Source organism: Oncorhynchus masou, chromosome 30 (assembly GCF_036934945.1).
Source record: "Oncorhynchus masou masou isolate Uvic2021 chromosome 30, UVic_Omas_1.1, whole genome shotgun sequence".
Lineage (NCBI taxonomy): Eukaryota > Metazoa > Chordata > Actinopteri > Salmoniformes > Salmonidae > Oncorhynchus > Oncorhynchus masou.
In genome coordinates, this window is record NC_088241.1 from 36741303 (window position 1) to 36761920 (window position 20618).

The 20618-nt window shown below is 42.7% G+C and overlaps 1 protein-coding gene across 3 annotated transcripts in view; it reads left to right on the plus strand.

Annotated features, from left to right (window-relative positions):
• Nucleotides 1–617: 617 nt before the first annotated feature.
• Nucleotides 618–20618, plus strand: part of LOC135522595 (RNA-binding protein 33-like) — a 46491-nt gene continuing 26490 nt past the window's right edge. For all 3 annotated transcript variants that reach the window (XM_064949017.1, XM_064949019.1, XM_064949018.1), the window contains exons 1-7: nucleotides 618–777; nucleotides 6577–6655; nucleotides 9894–9942; nucleotides 15336–15406; nucleotides 16358–16622; nucleotides 19720–19839; nucleotides 20293–20473. In XM_064949017.1, coding sequence (XP_064805089.1) covers nucleotides 759–777; nucleotides 6577–6655; nucleotides 9894–9942; nucleotides 15336–15406; nucleotides 16358–16622; nucleotides 19720–19839; nucleotides 20293–20473 — 784 coding nt within the window. In that variant the 5' untranslated portion in view covers nucleotides 618–758. The remainder of the gene's footprint in view (nucleotides 778–6576; nucleotides 6656–9893; nucleotides 9943–15335; nucleotides 15407–16357; nucleotides 16623–19719; nucleotides 19840–20292; nucleotides 20474–20618) is intronic.

The following is a 20618-nucleotide window of genomic DNA, read 5'->3' on the forward strand; positions in this document are numbered from 1 at the left end:
CACCCAGTAGAATACTACTTTTGTAAAAGTCTATAATCTGGTTTTAAATATACTTAAGTATCAAAAGTAAAAGAAAATGCTATAAATCATTTCTAATTCCTTATATTAAGCAAACCAGAAAGCACAATGTTTATTTATTTATTTATGTATTTAAGGATAGCCATAGCCACACTCCAACACTCAGACATAATTTACAAACAAAGCATGTGTTTAGTGAGTCCACCAAATCAGAGGCAGTATGCATGACCAGTTGTTCTCTTGATAACTGAAGTAAAAGTGGAGTAAAAGTAGAAGTTGTCAAAAATATAAATAGTAAAGTACAGATACCCCAAAAACATTACTTAAGGAGTACTCCAAACTATTTTTACTCCGTTTCTTTACTCCACTGGTTCCATGCAATATGTAAAAATATAATTAGATATCATGCATACATACTTGTTGTTAGGTCTCATGAACTGCAGAGAGAAGTTAACCAAAAGAGCAGATTTAGGATCAGTTTCTTATCAAATATCCAACATTGGTTTGATGATTTTAGGTAATATAATCTGACTTCGGATCAGGTTTTAGGGGAACATGTATGCTTTCCCAGAATGCATCAGCGCTCATTCCCTCCGCCATGTTTATGTTCTGATTCTCTGCCGATGGTGGTAAACAACGTTAGCTGTAGCATTAGCTTTATTTAAATACAAAAGTGTAAACATTTCAATGTATTCTGCAATTATATAGAATTGCACTTACACGGGGAACATTATTGCGTCATGGCGGCCAGCCCCCGAGGTATGTTAACTATCATTATTTCGGTAGACTTTGGGCTTGCAAGAGATAGGCCGCATCATTGACCTAACGCACAATAATTCACAGAAACATATCTGTAGGTAACTGTATATCACGATACAAGTTCATGCTGTGTAGTGAGTGTGTTGGTCAAAAGTGCATGTGGATATTTGAAGCCATTATAACCAAGTGTAAAGCCCACAGTCAGCTAACGTCAAAACATGCCTAGATAGCGAATTTGCTAGAAAACTAGTTCGCTGCGCCATGTCACATTTTAATGGTCACATATTTAGCAGATGTTATAATGGGAGTAGCGAAATGCATGTGTTTTGTGGTTGTTTTGATAACGTAATTGCAAGTGAATTTGCTACTGTGTCTTCGTGTGAGGAACTAGATGCATTACTGGGGAAGTTAAAAATAGCTATGTTCGGTTCCTGATTCAAATAAATGCTAACGGTAGCTAGCTAACTGTATGACGCAGGCTCCGCTGCCTGGCTGGTTAGCTAGCAGGCATGGTAACTATGTGTCGCGCTAAAATGGTGTCTTACAGTAACTTACTTTGAACTATTAAAACAAACCATTGTTGGTTAGTAAAATGTTGTAGCTTGTTAACCACACAGTCATTAATTCATTGGGCGCGTTCCTCTGCCGGATCTTACACCAGGATAGTTATTTTACTGCCGCGTTCAAAACAACTGGGAACTCGAAAAATACGAGTTCTCGAGTTGGATGACCGTTCAAATCGATTTTTCCCAGTGGGAGCAAGTTCTTTTTATTTTTTCCAGTTGGTTTGCATACACGGAAGGCAGATATTTCAGAGTTCCGAGCTCCCAGTTGTTTTGAACGCGGCGTATGTATCAGCAAACCACATAAGTTATAGAAATATGTCAGTCGGTGAGTGTGACGTGGCACTCAGCCATTGGTTGATGCATGCAGGGGATGTGAGCCATATGTTTTTTATTTTTTATTTCACCTTTATTTAACCAGGTAGGCAAGTTGAGACCAAGTTCTCATTGACAATTGCGACCTGGCCAAGATAAAGCAAAGCAGTTCGACACATACAATGACACAGAGTTACACATGGAGTAAAACAAACATACAGTCAATAATACAGTATAAACAAGTCTATATACGATGTGAGCAAATTAGGTGAGATAAGGGAGGTAAAGGCAAAAAAAGGCCATGGTGGCAAAGTAAATACAATATAGCAAGTAAAACACTGAAATGGTAGATTTGCAATGGAAGAATGTGCAAAGTAGAAATACAAATAATGGGGTGCAAAGGAGCAAAATAAATAAAATAAATACAGTAGGGAAAGAGGTAGTTGTTTGGGCTAAATTATAGGTGGGCTATGTACAGGCGCAGTAATCTGTGAGCTGCTCTGACAGTTGCTGCTTAAAGCTCGTGAGGGAGATAAGTGTTTCCAGTTTCAGAGATTTTTGTAGTTTGTTCCAGTCATTGGCAGCAGAGAACTGGAAGGAGAGGCGGCCAAATAAAGTATTGGTTTTGGGGGTGACCAGAGAGATATACCTGCTGGAGCGTGTGCTACAGGTGGGTGATGCTATGGTGACCAGAGAGCTGAGATAAGGGGGGACTTTACCTAACAATGTCTTGTAGATGACATGGAGCCAGTGGGTTTGGTGACGAGCGTACACGTCACAATGGTGGGTAGTATATGGGGCTTTGGTGACAAAACGGATTGCACTGTGATAGACTGCATCCAATTTGTTGAGTAGGGTATTGGAGGCTATTTTGTAAATAACATCGCCGAAGTCGAGGATAGTTAGGATGATCAGTTTTACAAGGGTATTATTGGCAGTATGAGTGAAGGATGCTTTGTTGCGAAATAGGAAGCCAATTCTAGATTTAACTTTGGATTGGAGATGTTTGATGTGGGTCTGGAAGCAGAGTTTACAGTCTCACCAGACACCTAGGTATTTGTAGTTGTCCACGTATTCTAAGTCAGAGCCGTCCAGAGTAGTGATGTTGGACAGGCGGGCAGGTGCAGGCAGCGATCGGTTGAAGAGCATGCATTTAGTTTTACTTGTATTTAAGAGCAATTGGAGGCCACGGAAGGAGAGATGTATGGCATTGAAGATTGCCTGGAGGGTTGTTAACACAGTGTCCAAAGAAGGGCCAGAAATATATAGAATGGTGTCGTCTGCGTAGAGGTGGATCAGAGACTCACCAGCAGCAAGAGCGACATCATTGATGTATACAGAGAAGAGAGTCGGTCCAAGAATTGAACCCTGTCGCACCCCCATAGAGACTGCCAGAGGTCCGGACAGCAGACCCTCTGATTTGACACACTGAACTCTATCAGAGAAGTAGTTGGTGATCCAGGCGAGGCAATCATTTGAGAAACCAAGGCTGCCGAGTCTGCCGATGAGGATGTGGTGATTGACAGAGTCGAAAGTATGGTGAGATTCGAAATGGTCGGTAATCTGTTTGTTGACTTGGCTTTCGAAGACCTTAGAAAGGCAGGGTAGGATAGATACAGTGCCTTGCGAAAGTATTCGGCCCCCTTGAACTTTGCGACCTTTTGCCACATTTCAGGCTTCAAACATAAAGATATAAAACTGTATTTTTTTGTGAAGAATCAACAACAAGTGGGACACAATCATGAAGTGGAACGACATTTATTGGATATTTCAAACTTTTTTAACAAATCAAAAACTGAAAAATTGGGCATGCAAAATTATTCAGCCCTCTTAAGTTAATACTTTGTAGCGCCACCTTTTGCTGCGATTACAGCTGTCAGTCGCTTGGGGTATGTCTCTATCAGTTTTGCACATCGAGAGACTGAAATTTTTTCCCATTCCTTCTTGCAAAACAGCTCGAGCTCAGTTAGGTTGGATGGAGAGCATTTGTGAACAGCAGTTTTCAGTTCTTTCCACAGATTCTTGATTGGATTCAGGTCTGGACTTTGACTTGGCCATTCTAACACCTGGATATGTTTATTTTTGAACCATTCCATTGTAGATTTTGCTTTATGTTTTGGATCATTGTCTTGTTGGAAGACAAATCTCTGTCCCAGTCTCAGGTCTTTTGCAGACTCCATCAGGTTTTCTTCCAGAATGGTCCTGTATTTGGCTCCATCCATCTTCCCATCAATTTTAACCATCTTCCCTGTCCCTGCTGAAGAAAAGCAGGCCCAAACCATGATGCTGCCACCACCATGTTTGACAGTGGGGATGGTGTGGTCAGGGTGATGAGCTGTGTTGCTTTTACGCCAAACATAACGTTTTGCATTGTTGCCAAAAAGTTCAATTTTGGTTTCATCTGACCAGAGCACCTTCTTCCACATGTTTGTTGTGTCTCCCAGGTGGCTTGTGGCAAACTTTAAACAACACTTTTTTATAGATATCTTTAAGAAATGACTTTCTTCTTGCCACTCTTCCATAAAGGCCAGATTTGTGCAATATACGACTGATTGTTGTCCTATGGACAGAGTCTTTCACCTCAGCTGTAGATCTCTGCAGTTCATCCAGAGTGATCATGGGCCTCTTGGCTGCATCTCTGATCAGTCTTCTCCTTGTATGAGCTGAAAGTTTAGAGGGACGGCCAGGTCTTGGTAGATTTGCAGTGGTCTCTTTGCAGTACTCCTTCCATTTCAATATTATCGCTTGCACAGTGCTCCTTGGGATGTTTAAAGCTTGGGAAATCTTTTTGTATCCAAATCCGGCTTTAAACTTCTTCACAACAGTATCTCGGACCTGCCTGGTGTGTTCCTTGTTCTTCATGATGCTCTCTGCGCTTTTAACGGACCTCTGAGACTATCACAGTGCAGGTGCATTTATACGGAGACTTGATTACACACAGGTGGATTGTATTTATCATCATTAGTCATTTAGGTCAACATTGGATCATTCAGAGATCCTCACTGAACTTCTGGAGAGAGTTTGCTGCACTGAAAGTAAAGGGGCTGAATAATTTTGCACGCCCAATTTTTCAGTTTTTGATTTGTTAAAAAGGTTTGAAATATCCAATAAATGTCGTTCCACTTCATGATTGTGTCCCACTTGTTGTTGATTCTTCACAAAAAAATACAGTTTTATATCTTTATGTTTGAAGCCTGAAATGTGGCAAAAGGTCGCAAAGTTCAAGGGGGCCGAATACTTTCGCAAGGCACTGTATAGGTCTGTAGCAGTTTGGGTCAAGAGTGTCCCCCCCTTTGAAGAAGAGGATGACCGCAGCTGCTTTCCAATCTTTGGGAATCTCAGACGACACAAAAGAGAGGTTGAACAGGCAAGTAATAGGGGTGGCAACAATTTCGGCAGGTAATTTTAGAAAGAAAGGGTCCAGATTGTCTCGCCCGGTTGATTTGTCGGGGTCCAGATTTTGCAGCTCTTTCAGAACATCAGCTGACTGGATTTGGGAGAATGAGAAATGGGGAAGGCTTGGGCGAGTTGCTGTGCTGTTGACCGGGGTAGGAGTAGCCAGGTGGAAAGCATGGCCAGCTGTAGAAAAATGCTTATTGAAATTCTCAATTATAGTGGATTTATCAGTGTTGACAGTGTTTCCTATCTACAGTGCAGTGGGCAGCTGGGGGTAGATGTTTTTATTGTCCATGGACTTTACAGTGTCCCAGAACTTTTTTGAGTTAGTGTTGCAGGAAGCAAATTTCTGCTTGAAAAAGCTAGCCTTGGCTTTTCTAACTGCCTGTGTATAATGGTTTCTAGCTTCCCTGAACAGCTGCATATCACGGGGGCTTTTCGATGCTAATGCAGAACGCCATAGGATGTTTTTGTGTTGGTTAAGGGCAGTCAGGTCTGGGGAGAACCAAGGGCTATATCTGTTCCCAGTTGTCTTCAGGTGTGTTCCAGACAATTGGGAAGTCAGAAAAATACAGAATCAGATCATGGTCAAATCATGACTTCAGTGAACTTCTGGTCGCAAAGTTGAAGCTCTAGAAAGAGGCCAAAGTTCCCAAATTGAATGACATTTCAAAACGATTTTTCCCAGTCGGAGCTCGTTCACAGTTGTCTTGAACGCACTGATGTCGGATCACTGATGTCTGAGATTTCTGAGTTCCCAGTTGTTTTCAACACGGCATTAAAGGACCAATCGCAATCCGGTGCCCGACTTCATAGTCAAAGAAATGGCACGCAACCATGGGATGATGCATGCAACTTCTGAGCAGGGGAATGCACTGACCAATGAAACAACTAGGGTTAGCAATGGGCGGATTAGATTATGCTGAGCCGCAGGGCGATGGTCTATGGCCCGTGATGTGAACGGGCAAAGTGGTGAGGAAGGAGCGCCCTTCTCAAATCGAACAGTATTCTGCACTGCTCGGTCATGTTGTCAACAAGGCAGCATGGTGGATCGTCCAGAAACATGTCTCTTTTCCAGAAAAAATATGTTTACATTTTAAAACTAGTTTTCATTGGGAAGGAAGATAAAGCGTTTTCGTCAAAAACAATCACTTTCGCATGTGAACCCAGAATCCTACTCATTACTCCATGTGCTTAATTACGTTTTTTTTTAAATGCCGACATGGGCTTTGAACGGGGCACCTGGCCCTCTCCCGGGAATTTGCCCGGTTTCTAAAACAAAAGCATCCAACTTTCACCCGGTGCAAGACCCGGGTGCCCGGCCAGGTTAATCAAATCCCCTCAATTGTTGCACCGAATTGATCATATCATGTTATTGATTGACCAGAGACTCTTCACACCTGTTTTCCCATGTTTTAATTTGCCTAATAGAAAGCAACGATGTGCTAACTTTGTGGCCCTTAAGGGCTGGTGTTGAAGACCCTGACAGCAAACAGACTTAACAACCCTGTTTCTTTGTTTTCAGATGATGACTTTGAAGATTATGATAAACCAGGTGCTGAGAGATCACGCAGGAGGAGAGGCGAAGATGATGATTTAGACAGGTATATCTGCTGATTGGTGTAACATGACTGTCATAAAGATTCAAGCATTCCCCATGTTTTGCATGCCACCTTTTCCCTTTTACTGCCGGCAGTTTTAGGATTGGCCTCTAACATTAGGCTATTTTAGTTAGGCTTGGGCGGTATCCAGATTGTCATACTTTAATACCAACCTTTATGCCATTCCGGGATATTCGATAATACCGGCACTGAACAAAGGGGGCGCTATTGTAATTTGAAGGTTAGTAATGCTAACAAGTACATGTGCAATCCCATAGAGAATGCTAATGAGTACATTGCATCTCTGACCTAAAGTATTTGCATGACAGACATCCCAGCTAAAAGTTATACAAGTAACAAAAAAATGCTACTCAGTTTGCTGCACACACAAAACATTTTTTAGACAGAAAGACTCTTGATCCAAACGAAACAAGATTTTTTTTGAAAGATATTTATGTATTTATTTTGGGCTGGAGTTAAAACCACTTAGTTAACTAGCTACTAAATTAGCAAACCAAATGCACAACTGCAAAGCATTTAGCACATTGTAGACAGTTAACTTAATAGTTATAATGTATCTAGCTGGCAAACATTTACAGTTGAAGTTGGAAGTTTACATACGCCTTAGCCAAATACATTTAAACTCAGTTTTTCACAATCCCTGACATTTAATCGTAGTAAAAATTCCCTGTCTTAGGTCAGTTAGGATCACCACTTTCTTTTAAGAATGTGAAATGTCAGAATAATAGTAGAGAGAGTGATTTATTTCAGCTTTTATTTCTTTCATCACGTTCCCAGTGGGTCAGACGTTTACATACACTTATTGAGTGTTTTGTAGCGTTGTCTTTTAAATTGCTTAACTTGGGTCAAACATTTTGGGAGCCTTCCACAAGCTTTCCACAATAAATTTGGTGAATTTTGGCCCATTCCTCCAGACAGAGATGATATAACTGAGTCAGGTTTGTTGGCCTGCTTGCTTGCACATGCATTTTCAGTATTGCCCACACATTTTCTATAGGATTGAGGTCAGGGCTTTGTGATGGCCACTTCAATACCTCGACTTCGTTGTCCTGAAGCCATTTTGCCACAACTTTGGGAGGATGCTTGGGGTCATTGACCATTTGGAATACCCATTTGCGACCAAGCTTTAACTTCCTGACTGATGTCTTGGGATGTTGATTCAATATATCCATAATTTTCCCTCCTCATGATGCCATCTATTTTGTGCACCAGTCCCTCCCGCAGCAAAGCACCCCCACAACATGATGCTGCCACCCCCGTACTTGACGGTTGGGATGGTGTTCTTCCCCCTTTTTCCTCCAAACATAACAATGGTCATTCTGGCCAAACAGTTCTATTTTTGTTTCATCAGACCAGAGGACATTTCTCCAAAAAGTACGATCATTGTCCCCATGTGCAGTTGCAAACCGTAGTCTGGCTTTTTATGGGGGTTTTGGAGCAGTGGTTTCTTCCTTGCTGGGCGGCCTTTCAGGTTATGTTGATATAGGACTCGTTTTACGGTGGATATAGATACTCTTGTACCTGTTTCCTCCAGTATCTTCGAGGTCCTTTGCTGCTGTTCTGAGATTGATTTGCACACTTCGCACCAAAGTACGTTCATCTCTAGGAGACAGAACCTCGTCTTCTTCCTGAGCAGTATGACAGCTGCATGGTCCCATGCTGTTTATACTTGCGTACTATTGTTTGTACAGATGAACAGTGGTACCTTCAGGCTTTTGGAAATTGCTCCCAAGGATGAACCAGACTCGTGGAGGTCTACAATTTTTTTTCCCCTGAGGTCCTGGCTGATTTCTTTTGATTTTCCCATGATGTCAAGCAAAGAGGCACTGGGTTTGAAGGTAGGTCTTGAAATACATACACAGGTACACCTCCAATTGATTCAAATGATGTCAATTAGCCTAACAGAAGCTTCTAAAGCCATGACATAATTTTCTGTAATTTCCAAGCTGTTTAAAGGCACAGTCAACTTAGTGTATGTACACTTCTGACCCACTGGAATTGTGATACAGTGAAATAATCTGTCTGTAAACAATTGTTGGCAAAATTACTTGTCATGCACAAAGTAGATGTCCTAACCGACTTGCCAAAACCATAGTTGGTTAACAAGACATTTGTGGAGTGGTTGAAAAACTAGTTTTTATGACTCCAACCTAAGTGTATGTAAACTTCCGACTTCAACTGTAGTTGTGAATTCCATACTGTAATTAGATTACCTGGCTGCACAACAGTGAGTGACTCACAAGGCTCTGGTCTCTCATCGTTCCGTGCTTGTAAACAAACATCACAAACATCACTTGACTTGGGACTACCGGTTAAGTTTCATAATAAAAATGTGACAGGTGAAATGAGGAGTGAGATCTTTATCTCCTAACATATTGCACAAGTTGACTGCAGGTATTTACTTAAAAGGTAGTTATAAATATTCACATTGATACCATTTTTTGTTTCTCCAAATAAATAGTTTCAATGGTATTGACTCTTGAAAAACCATCCTGTGGCTATTTCCAAATACTCCAGTATACGGTATATACAGTGTACCGCCCAAGCCTAATATTAGTACAGTAGTTCCTTACTCTTAACTATGAAGCACATAGCTCATGCAGAAAATACAGGCCAAGAGATTTTAGGCAGAGACTATCTTTTGCAGAGGCTTTGCCACCATGTCACCACATACATACATTTTCCCAGTTTACCAAGTGTGTTCAAGAATGGAGCTGGGTGATACTGTATATACAAAAGTATACTATTGTAATTTGTAAAACAATTTTCCCAACAACAATATGACAAACAGTATGACAACATAATGAGTTTATGATCTGAATGTGATGTAGATTTATGAGCATACCTGGTAGGAGAGAAATTGAGGTGGTACAGCTTCCATTTAAAGTACTTGCTCCTGTTTGGGGCCAACTGAACATGACCCAGGAACAATATAGGGACTGCAGCCTATGAGAACAACATTTGTGTCACTAGAATCTGGCCTTGAGACAGAAGAGACAGGTCTAGTGTAAATATTGTGGAACATTGCCATCTGCTTATCGTAAAGATGTTGTGTTATTGGCGCACACTTTAGCCTATTAGCTGGCCTTGCTCATGAGAATTTAGGCTCCAATCAAGAATCATGTCTAGACTAGCTGTATAGAGACTAGACCAATATATAGCATTGTAAAAGTAGATACATTGCCTTGCTTTACGTCATGGTTTATCTCTTCTCTTACAGTGAATTTGATGGTGATTTGCTCGATGAGGATTGGCTGACAGCCAAAAAGGTAAGACAAAGGACTCCCCGTCTCCTGTGTATGTGATTACTTTCATAGCATCCATAGGTGCCTCTGCTAGGACACATTTTAAGAATGCAGCCTGCCAGCTGTAGGAAAGGTGAATTAGCCATGTCAGACCTCACAGGTATGTTACATTTTGCAGTAGGCTTGTGCCAAGTGCATTTATTGACGTGAGCCAGTAGGAAGTACAGTGGGCAACAAAAAGGATCTTAGGATGTTTTTTTGTTGTTGTACATATAGTCCTTTTTGGAGAAAAAAAAGCTGTCCTCTAAAGTGGAGAAAAAAAACACATAAAAGAACTCAGTTCTCTTTGTATTCACATTGCCTTTGAATGAGGACCCAATTCTTATATCTTATATCTACCTCACTAACTTTAAGCATCAGCTGTTACATTTACATTTAAGTCATTTAGCAGACGCTCTTATCCAGAGCGACTTACAAATTGGTGAATTCACCTTCTGACATCCAGTGGAACAGCCACTTTACAATAGTGCATCTAAATCATTAAGGGGGGGTGGTGAGAAGGATTACTTATCCTATCCTAGGTATTCCTTGAAGAGGTGGGGTTTCAGGTGTCTCCGGAAGGTGGTGATTGACTCCGCTGTCCTGGCGTCGTGAGGGAGTTTGTTCCACCATTGGGGGGCCAGAGCAGCGAACAGTTTTGACTGGGCTGAGCGGGAACTGTACTTCCTCAATGGTAGGGAGGCGAGCAGGCCAGAGGTGGATGAACGCAGTGCCCTTGCTTGGGTGTAGGGCCTGATCAGAGCCTGGAGGTACTGCGGTGCCGTTCCCCTCACAGCTCCGTAGGCAAGCACCATGGTCTTGTAGCGGATGCGAGCTTCAACTGGAAGCCAGTGGAGAGAGCGGAGGAGCGGGGTGACGTGAGAGAACTTGGGAAGGTTGAACACCAGACGGGCTGCGGCGTTCTGGATGAGTTGTAGGGGTTTAATGGCACAGGCAGGGAGCCCAGCCAACAGCGAGTTGCAGTAATCCAGACGGGAGATGACAAGTGCCTGGATTAGGACCTGCGCCGCTTCCTGTGTGAGGCAGGGTCGTACTCTGCGGATGTTGTAGAGCATGAACCTACAGGAACGGGCCACAGCCATGATGTTGGTTGAGAACGACAGGGTGTTGTCCAGGATCACGCCAAGGTTCTTAGCGCTCTGGGAGGAGGACACAATGGAGTTGTCAACCGTGATGGCGAGATCATGGAACGGTCAGTCCTTCCCCGGGAGGAAGAGCAGCTCCGTCTTGCCGAGGTTCAGCTTGAGGTGGTGATCCGTCATCCACACTGATATGTCTGCCAGACATGCAGAGATGCGATTCGCCACCTGGTCATCAGAAGGGGGAAAGGAGAAGATTAATTGTGTGTCGTCTGCATAGCAATGATAGGAGAGACCATGTGAGGTTATGACAGAGCCAAGTGACTTGGTGTATAGCGAGAATAGGAGAGGGCCTAGAACAGAGCCCTGGGGGACACCAGTGGTGAGAGCGCGTGGCGAGGAGACAGATTCTCGCCACGCCACCTGGTAGGAGCGACCTGTCAGGTAGGACGCAATCCAAGCGTGGGCCGCGCCGGAGATGCCCAACTCGGAGAGGGTGGAGAGGAGGATCTGATGGTTCACAGTATCGAAGGCAGCCGATAGGTCTAGAAGGATGAGAGCAGAGGAGAGAGAGTTAGCTTTAGCAGTGCGGAGCGCCTCCGTGATGCAGAGAAGAGCAGTCTCAGTTGAATGACTAGTCTTGAAACCTGACTGATTTGGATCAAGAAGGTCATTCTGAGAGAGATAGCGGGAGAGCTGGCCAAGGACGGCACGTTCAAGAGTTTTGGAGAGAAAAGAAAGAAGGGATACTGGTCTGTAGTTGTTGACATCGGAGGGATCGAGTGTAGGTTTTTTCAGAAGGGGTGCAACTCTCGCTCTCTTGAAGACGGAAGGGACGTAGCCAGCGGTCAGGGATGAGTTGATGAGCGAGGTGAGGTAAGGGAGAAGGTCCCCGGAAATGGTCTGGAGAAGAGAGGAGGGGATAGGGTCGAGCGGGCAGGTTGTTGGGCGGCCGGCCGTCACAAGAAGCGAGATTTCATCTGGAGAGAGAGGGGAGAAAGAGGTCAGAGCACAGGGTAGGGCAGTGTGAGCAGAACCAGCGGTGTCGTTTGACTTAGCAAACGAGGATCGGATGTCGTCGACCTTCTTTTCAAAATGGTTGACGAAGTCATCTGCAGAGAGGGAGGAGGGGGGGGGAGGGGGAGGAGATTCAGGAGGGAGGAGAAGGTGGCAAAGAGCTTCCTAGGGTTAGAGGCAGATGCTTGGAATTTAGAGTGGTAGAAAGTGGCTTTAGCAGCAGAGACAGAGGAGGAAAATGTAGAGAGGAGGGAGTGAAAGGATGCCAGGTCCGCAGGGAGGCGAGTTTTCCTCCATTTCCGCTCGGCTGCCCGGAGCTCTGTTCTGTGAGCTCGCAATGAGTCATCGAGCCACGGAGCGGGAGGTTAGAGCAGCTTACCGATCATTGCACCTGTACACAGCCCATCTGTAAATAGCTTACCCAACTACCTCATCCCCATATTGTTTTTCTCTCATTTGCACCCCAGTATCTCTACTTGCACATTCATATTCTGCACATCTATCACTCCAGTGTTAATGCTAAGTTGTAATTATTTCGTCACTATGGCCTATTTATTGCCTTACCTCCATCATCTTACTACATTTGCACACACTGGATATAGATTTTTCTATTGTGTTATTGACTGTGCGTTTTGTGTATCCCATGTGTAACTCTGTGTTGTTTGTGTCACACTGCTTTGCTTTATCTTGGTCAGGTCGCAGTTGTTAATGAGAACTTGTTCTCAACTGGCCTACCTGGTTAAATAAAGGTGAAATTTGAAAAAAACAAATCTCTTTTGCCATTTTACTTCACCCATTTTGTGGTCCGAGTCCTCTTTGCATTAACATTGCTATGTTTAGAAAGAAACAAATATATTTTCCTAGCATTCACTCAATGCACCCTGGGACAAACCATTTAATCAGAATGTGTTATTGGACAGATAGATAAAGCTACTTAAATTTTGGAAGCTAATAGATTGCATTTGTTAAAAGATGAGACATAATAATTGTAATCAGAAGATACTATCAACAGAAATATTATTGGTAACAGAATAAATAGCAGAAGAATAACTGCAGATTAAATCATGCTGTAATTGAAAATTGTACACCCAGTGTAGGCAACTGCTCTTTTAAGAGCTATAATATATGTTGTACCCTATGTTGTGATTCTCACCAAATACACTACATGACCAAAAGTATGTGGACATCTGCTCGCCAAACATGTCATTCCAAAATAATTGGCATTAAAATGGGCTTGGACCCCCTTTGCTGCTATAACAGCCTCCACTCTTCTGGGAAGGTTTTCCACAAGATGTTGGAACATTGCTGTGGGGACTTGCTTCCAATCAGCCACAAGCATTAGTGAGGTCGGGACTGATGTGAAGTGATTAGGCCTGGCTTGCAGTCTGCATTCCAATTAATCCCAAAGGTGTTCCCTAGGGTTGAGGTCAGGGCTCTGTGCAGGCCAGTCAAATTCTTCCTCACCGATCTCAACAAACAATTTCTGAATGCTCCTTGCTTTGTGCATGAGTGCATTGTCATGCTGAAACAGGAAAGGCACTTCCCCAAACTGCTGCCACAAAGTTGGAAGCCCAGAATCGTCAATAATGTCACTGCATGCTGTGTCTTCACTGGAACTAAGGGGCCTAGCCCAAACCATGAAAAACAGCCCCAGACCATTATTCCTCATCCACCAAACCTTACAGTTGGCACTATGTATTAGGGCAGGTGGCGTTCTCCTGGCATCTGCCAACCCGTCAGACTGCCAGATTTGTCTGTCAGACTGCTAGATGGTCAAGCGTGATTCAATACTCCGAGAACGCGTTTCCACTGCTCCAGAGTCCAATGGTAGTAAGCTTTACACCACTTTATCCAATCCTTGGCATTGCGCATAGTAATCTTAGGCTTGTGTGTGGCTCCTCGGCTATGGTAATCCATTTCATGAAGATCCTGACGTTGCTTCCAGGGGCAGTTTGGAACTCGGTAGTGAGTGTTGCAACCGAGGACAGACTATTTTTACTCGCTACGCGCTTCAGCACTCAGCAGTTCCATTCTGTGCGCTTGTGTGGCCTACCACTTCGAGGCTGAGCCATTGTTGGTCCTAGATGTTTCCACTTCACAATAACAGCACTTTCATTTGACTGGGGCAGCTCTAGCAGGGCAGAAATGTGCAGATCTAACTTGTTGGAAAGGTGGCATCCTAGGACGGTGCCGCGTTGAAAGTCAATGAGCTCTTCAGTAAGGCCATTCTACTGCCAATTTTTGTATTTGGAGATTAAATGGTAGTGTGCTCTATTTTATCCACCTGTCAGCAACGTGTGTGGCTGAAATAACCGAATCCACTCATTTGAAGGGGTGTCCACATACTTTTGTGTGTGTATATATAGTGTATTTCCAAAATAACCTATGTGTGGAGGATTTACTTCAGATTATTTGTTAGCAATATGTGATCTTTAGCTTCATAAACTGTTTTATTCGGTTGTTTGGTTTGAATAGTGTGAGAAGACAACATATTTGGTGAGATTCACAACAGGGTACAAAGTCGTTTCTAGCTCTTTAAAGGGCAGTAGCCTACATCGGGTGTGCAATTTTCAAAAACAACATTGTTTAATCTGCAGTTGTTCTTCTGCTATTTATTCTGTTACCCATAGTATCTTCTGATTTAAAATTGTTGTCGCATCTTTTAACTAAATTCAATCTATTCGCTTCCCAAATGTAAGTAGGTATATCTAGCTGTCCAATAACATATTCTTATGAAATGGCTTGTCCCAGAGTGCTCTGAGTGAATGTTGGACAAATATATTGGTTCCTTTCTCAACATAGCAACTCGGACCACAAAATTGGTGAAGTGAACTGGCAAAAGAGTTGCGTCCTCATTCAAGGCAAGGGCAGTGTGAATACAAAGAGAACTGAGTTTTAAAAATGTTTTTATTTAAAGAGGACTATATGTGAGAACACACTTAACCTGCCCAGATTGCCTTCACCACATGAGAATAAAGCATCCTTTTGGACTGAAGGAGATCCCCATGTTTATTTGTACTATTTTATTCATTCTCAAGTATTTACCTAAAATATGTGAGATTAGCAATCTGATTCGATCATACATAGGCCTACACTTTCAATCTGATGTGGTTTGTAGAAATGAAAGAACACTTCACTTTTGGTTGATATTCAGTAGTTGTACTATAGTCGACCTTGCCATCCAAAGCCTTGGCTTGCAAGGAATGAATAACATGAGCTAGAACATACTGATCTGTTCTGGGTTGTTTTTCTTGATTTTAGAATCCCTCAGAAGTATCAGATGAGGAATTGAACGACGACCTTCTGCAAAGTGATGACGAAGATCAAAACATGTAAGTTAATTTGTATCTACGTGGTCTGATTGTGCTGATTTCATTTCCAAACTTAATCTGTAGACACTTTACATTACAATTTCTGAGCTGCAGTCTCCTTAGTTTATAATTTATGGTGTTCCCCCATAAAAGGATTTATGCATTCAAGGTTTATACAAATATGTCCACACAATTTGAAAATTCTGTCAGAAAAACAATGGTCCAAACCCCATGTCTCTACCATATATGGTTACACACAATTTACTCTGAGAATGTAGCATGTTTAGAGTGAGTGGAATGTTATCACAGGCATGATCAAAAAGTGGTAACTACTCAATAGAACTCTGTGTCGCTGCTCCGCGGCAGAAGGGCTTTAACTTTGAACGTCAACTGACAAGCTTACTAGTGGCTGCAGGTTCGTGAGTGGAAACAACGACCCCCTGAAATCTGCTGAACACAAAACAAATAGGGACTAAATATGTATTTCTTTACAAAGCTAACAGACTGAATTTCAATATCCACCCTCCGCGAAGACAATCTGTTCCTCTTTTCATTGTGTATTTCTGAGTCTTTCCCTTTAAAACGCCATAGAAATGGCCCCTCAGCGTAGATTGATCGCCAATATAGGCAATGAAAGCCAAGGATCTGGAGGTGAAAATGACAAAGGTATCAAGTTGATTTTTTTATTGGTCCAACCACTGGAAACACCTCCAAATAAAACCACCTCACAACACCAAATATGGAAGAGATGCTACCAAGAGGGACGCATTCTAAACTAGCAACGTTCACCGCAAATGAAACTTCATCAACACTGTAGAGAACAATCAATCTAATGAGTCATTCTATGTCATTTATAAAGAAAACGGCGTTTTGACATTAATTTCGTAGCACTTTCTTGAATTGCCCCGTTTTTCTCTACATTGTACAGCATTGAGTGAACACCCTATATAATTGTGTGTTTTTGCCTTTCAGCGGCCAGGGCGTTAGCCTCAATGCCACTCTAGGCGAATTTGACCAGCAGGTGAACCCCGTAGACTACACAGACGACCTAGGAGATGTAGAGAGGGGCTACCAGCAGGAGGGGGGAGAGTACGTGGATGAGTACAGCCAGCCCAATGACATGGAGATGCCAGACGGCCAAATGGAATACTCAGGAGAACAGGCCGAAGGCGACGGGATTTACCAGGACGAAGTGTTAGACATTCAAATCAATGAGCCTCTAGACGATGAATTTCAAGTGAGTCACACACCCACCCCCCATCTCCCCCCTTCTGTCTTACTCCATTGTATCTTGAAAAGATAACGTTGATTTCCCCGTCTTGGGTTTCAGGGGGCACATATCAAATCTATTCAGGGGGCGCTAAAGGGGATGCATGTTGGGTAGGGGTGGGGGGGGATTAGATTCATTATCACTCTCCGCCAGTTGATTTCTCCTTTCGCTGACAAAGTTGGTGTTGACAGCTTGTTTGGCGGTAGGTAGGTAATGCTCTGGTGTCTGTCGGCTGTGACGCCCGGTGCCATTGTGACCTTGGGCCCTGTATCTTTGTCCGGCTAAAGAGCCGCTTTGTGCGAGGAAGACGCGCTGCCAATCGGTAGAGGTTTGCGCGAGGGGCTTTTATCTCGGGCTCTCGACTCCATCTGATAAACTCTCACATAGGTGAAAAGATTATTGACCTTCCTAAGGACAACCCGACACCCCATACAGTCCTGAAATGATTGATGCGATTTTCCCCGTTATTTATTTCCCAAACCTCGAAGTGAAGAGGGGATGAAGATAAGACTAGATTAATGTGTGATGTCTGTAATGGCCCGATTTACCAAGGTGTGATGACACTTGACACCTGTCTGACAAAGACGTATTACTTTCTCCACACTGAAAATTAAGCCTTTGACCTTAGTAGCGTTGCACGGTTTTACTTCATACATACTTTGAAAAACCCCAGTGAGTGCGTATTGCACATTTGTGTTTTTGTAAGTAATAACTATGTTTACAAGGTGACTTGACTGCCTGGGCTTAAACACTTCTGTTTGCAGTGCTATTCAGAGGTAATATGTGGAACAGTTTAAAGGATTAAGCCCTTTCTGTCCCTTCGGGGCAGTCAGTCTGTCTATCCTTCTGCTGCCAAGGGTATTTGTCTGCAATATTATGTGTTGGGTTGGCAGGTTAATGGTGCAGAACACCAAACACTGGCCTGCGACCTACACACTGACCTCATTTGACGGTTATGAAGCACCTAGTGGCTTCTCAATGGAAATATGCTTTGAAAATAGTGTAACTATGCGAATTGCGACCACGTGGTATATCAAAGATGAGTTGGAAGGCCTTTAGTGTTTACATTTTTCTTTTTACCGCAATCACAGGTTTCGGAACCATAAAGCTGTTGTATCGTGTGTGTGATGTTCCTGCATGGCATTGAGTCATGATCTTCTAAAGTGAGCCAATAAAGCAGCGATTTGTGCAGTAGTCAGTAGCTAGCTCAATGATATTTTCACCATCACTGATTTGGAGAGTGTCCCCCCCCCCCCTGCATTTCTGTATATCATGTCAAACATTTACATCTCATTGAATTTCAAATGCAGTCAGGAATAGTAATGAAGCCTGCTCCCACTGTTATGGTAATTCAAAAGAGGCTCCCCCTTTCTAAACCCCCCCCTGCTAACCCCCTCATAACATTTCAATGTTTTCCCCTTTATACTCGCGGTTAATATTTTCATTGAAGGGAAACACTGCAGTATTTTTGGCTCTACCGTTATTCCTTTAGACATCAGTTCCATGGGGATATAGTTAGCCTAAACCCACAAAGGCTGTAATCTTAGGCCAGTGTAATACTATCCTCCTAATATTAATAGTAAACATGAGCCAATACAAGGGTGGGAGAAAGAAGGAATATACTTCATCTACAGTGCCTTCAGAAAATATTCATACCCCTTAACTTATTCCACATTTTGTTGTGTTTCAACCTGAATTCAAAATGGATGAAATATACTTGTTGTTCACCCATCTACACACAATACCCCATAATGACGAAGTGAAAACATGTTGGCAAATTTTTGGAAATTATATATAGAAATATCCGATTACATAAGTATTCACACCCCTTTTGATATGATACTCCAAATTGAGCTCAAGTGCATCCAATTTCCTTTGATCATACTTAAAATGTCAATACAACTTGATTGGAGTCCATGCATTGTCAATACCATTGTTTGGACATGATTTAGAAATGAACACACGTGTCTATATAAGATCCCACAGTTGACAGCGAAGTCCAAGGAACTGTCCGTAGATCTCTTGTGATGAGGCAAATCAACTCAGAAAAAAACCCACCCCTTTTTCAGGACCCTGTCTTTCAAAGATAATTTGTAAAAATCCAAATAACTTCACAGATCTTCATTGTAAAGGGTTTTAACACTGTTTCCCATGCTTGTTCAATGAACCATAAACAATTAATGAACATGCACCTGTGGAACGGTTGTTAAGACACTAATAGCTTACAGACGGTAGGAAATTAAGGTCACAGTTATGAAAACTTAGGACACTAAAGAGGACGTTCTACTGACTCTGAAAAACACCAAAAGAAAGATTCCCGGGGTCCCTGCTCATCTGCGTGAACGTGCCTTAGGCATGCTGCAAGGAGGCATGAGGACTGCAGATGTGGCCAGGGTAATAAATTGCAATGTCCGTGCTGTGAGACGCACGCCTAAGACAGCGCTACAGGGAGACGGGACTGACAGCTGATCGTCCTCGCAGTGGCAGATCCAAGCACACAGCCAAAGCAACGCTGGAATGGCTTCAGAACAACAATGTGAAAGTCCTTGAGTGGCCCAGCCAAAGGCCAGGCTTGAATCCCATTGAAGAACTGTGGAAAGACTTGAAGATTGCTGTTCACCACCACTCCCCATTTAACTTAAGAGAGAATATCTGCAAGGAAGGATGGGGAAAAATCCCCAAATCCAGATGTGCAAAGCCTTATCCAGACATACCCAAGATGACTGACCCAAAGCTGTAATCAGCGCCAAAGGTGCTTCTGCAAAGTATTGACTCGGGTGTGAATACTTATGTGAATGAGATATTTCTGTATAAAATGTTTTATAAATGAGCTAAAATGTAAAAGAACCACACAAAAAACATGTTTGCGGTATTGAGCTAAAATGTAAAAAAACAAACATGTTTGAGGTATTGTGTGTAGATGGGTAAGTAAAAAAATAAATTTGACCCATTTTGATATTCAGGCTGTTGAATAAGTCAAGGGTTACGAATACTTTCTGAAGGCACTGTGTTGATGACTGACTAGTATTTAGAATATGGATTCTGAATCTCCATGTTGTTGTAGGTGGATGATTACTCGGCAAGCTACAGAGATGGAGAACAACCGGAGCATCTAGGGGAGCAGGCAGAGCAACAGGAAGCACCGGAGGGGGAAGAAGGAGAAGACTCTCAGCTCGCAGAGGAGGTGTGAACAGAATGGGTCTCCCTCATTCACTGGCTATGTCCCAAGCGGCACCCTATTCCCTATATATTCCTATATAAGGAACTACTTAGAGTTTCAGGTCAAGTAATGCACTATATAGGAAATAAGGTACATTTGGGACGCAGACATTAATATTCAGAGACCCTTTTTGTCTGATGTGTTGCATTGAGTCAATGGCTGTTGTGCTGACTGACGCTAGCTGTGTGGTGATTTTGGAGTTGCCTTGCTAAAAAATTTGCAAATGATCAATAATGTGTGTGTAGCTAATTCTAATGGTTTAAACCATGCTGAAGGCCTGCATCTTTTGTGAAGTGTTGTGAAATCAACACCTCGTATGTTCATGGTTGCCGTTTATAGGCCTACAAGATGAACACTATCATATATCTGATGGGTTGTTCATAATTTATGACTAAGATGGTCCCTATATTTCCAAAGGCTGAAAATGAACCAGAGCCAGAGGAAGAAGTGAAGGAGGAGGAAGACGAGGATGAGGAGGAAGACGACGATGGACAGTCCGGTCGGTTGCGTTTCAAAACAGAGCGCAAAGACGTCACGTCTGGCATTGTGCGGCTGGCAGATGCAGCAAACAAAAGAAGAAACATTCCTGAAACATTAGGTACATTTAATTACAACCTTGCACTCAGGAAACTCTTAATTCAAATGTCAATTTTTTTTGTTGCTTCGTGTTTGTTAACTGTAATAAGTAAGAGGTTTGGGCTTTGTTTGGTTGACTTGGTTAAGGTTGAAGAGCATTTCAAGCT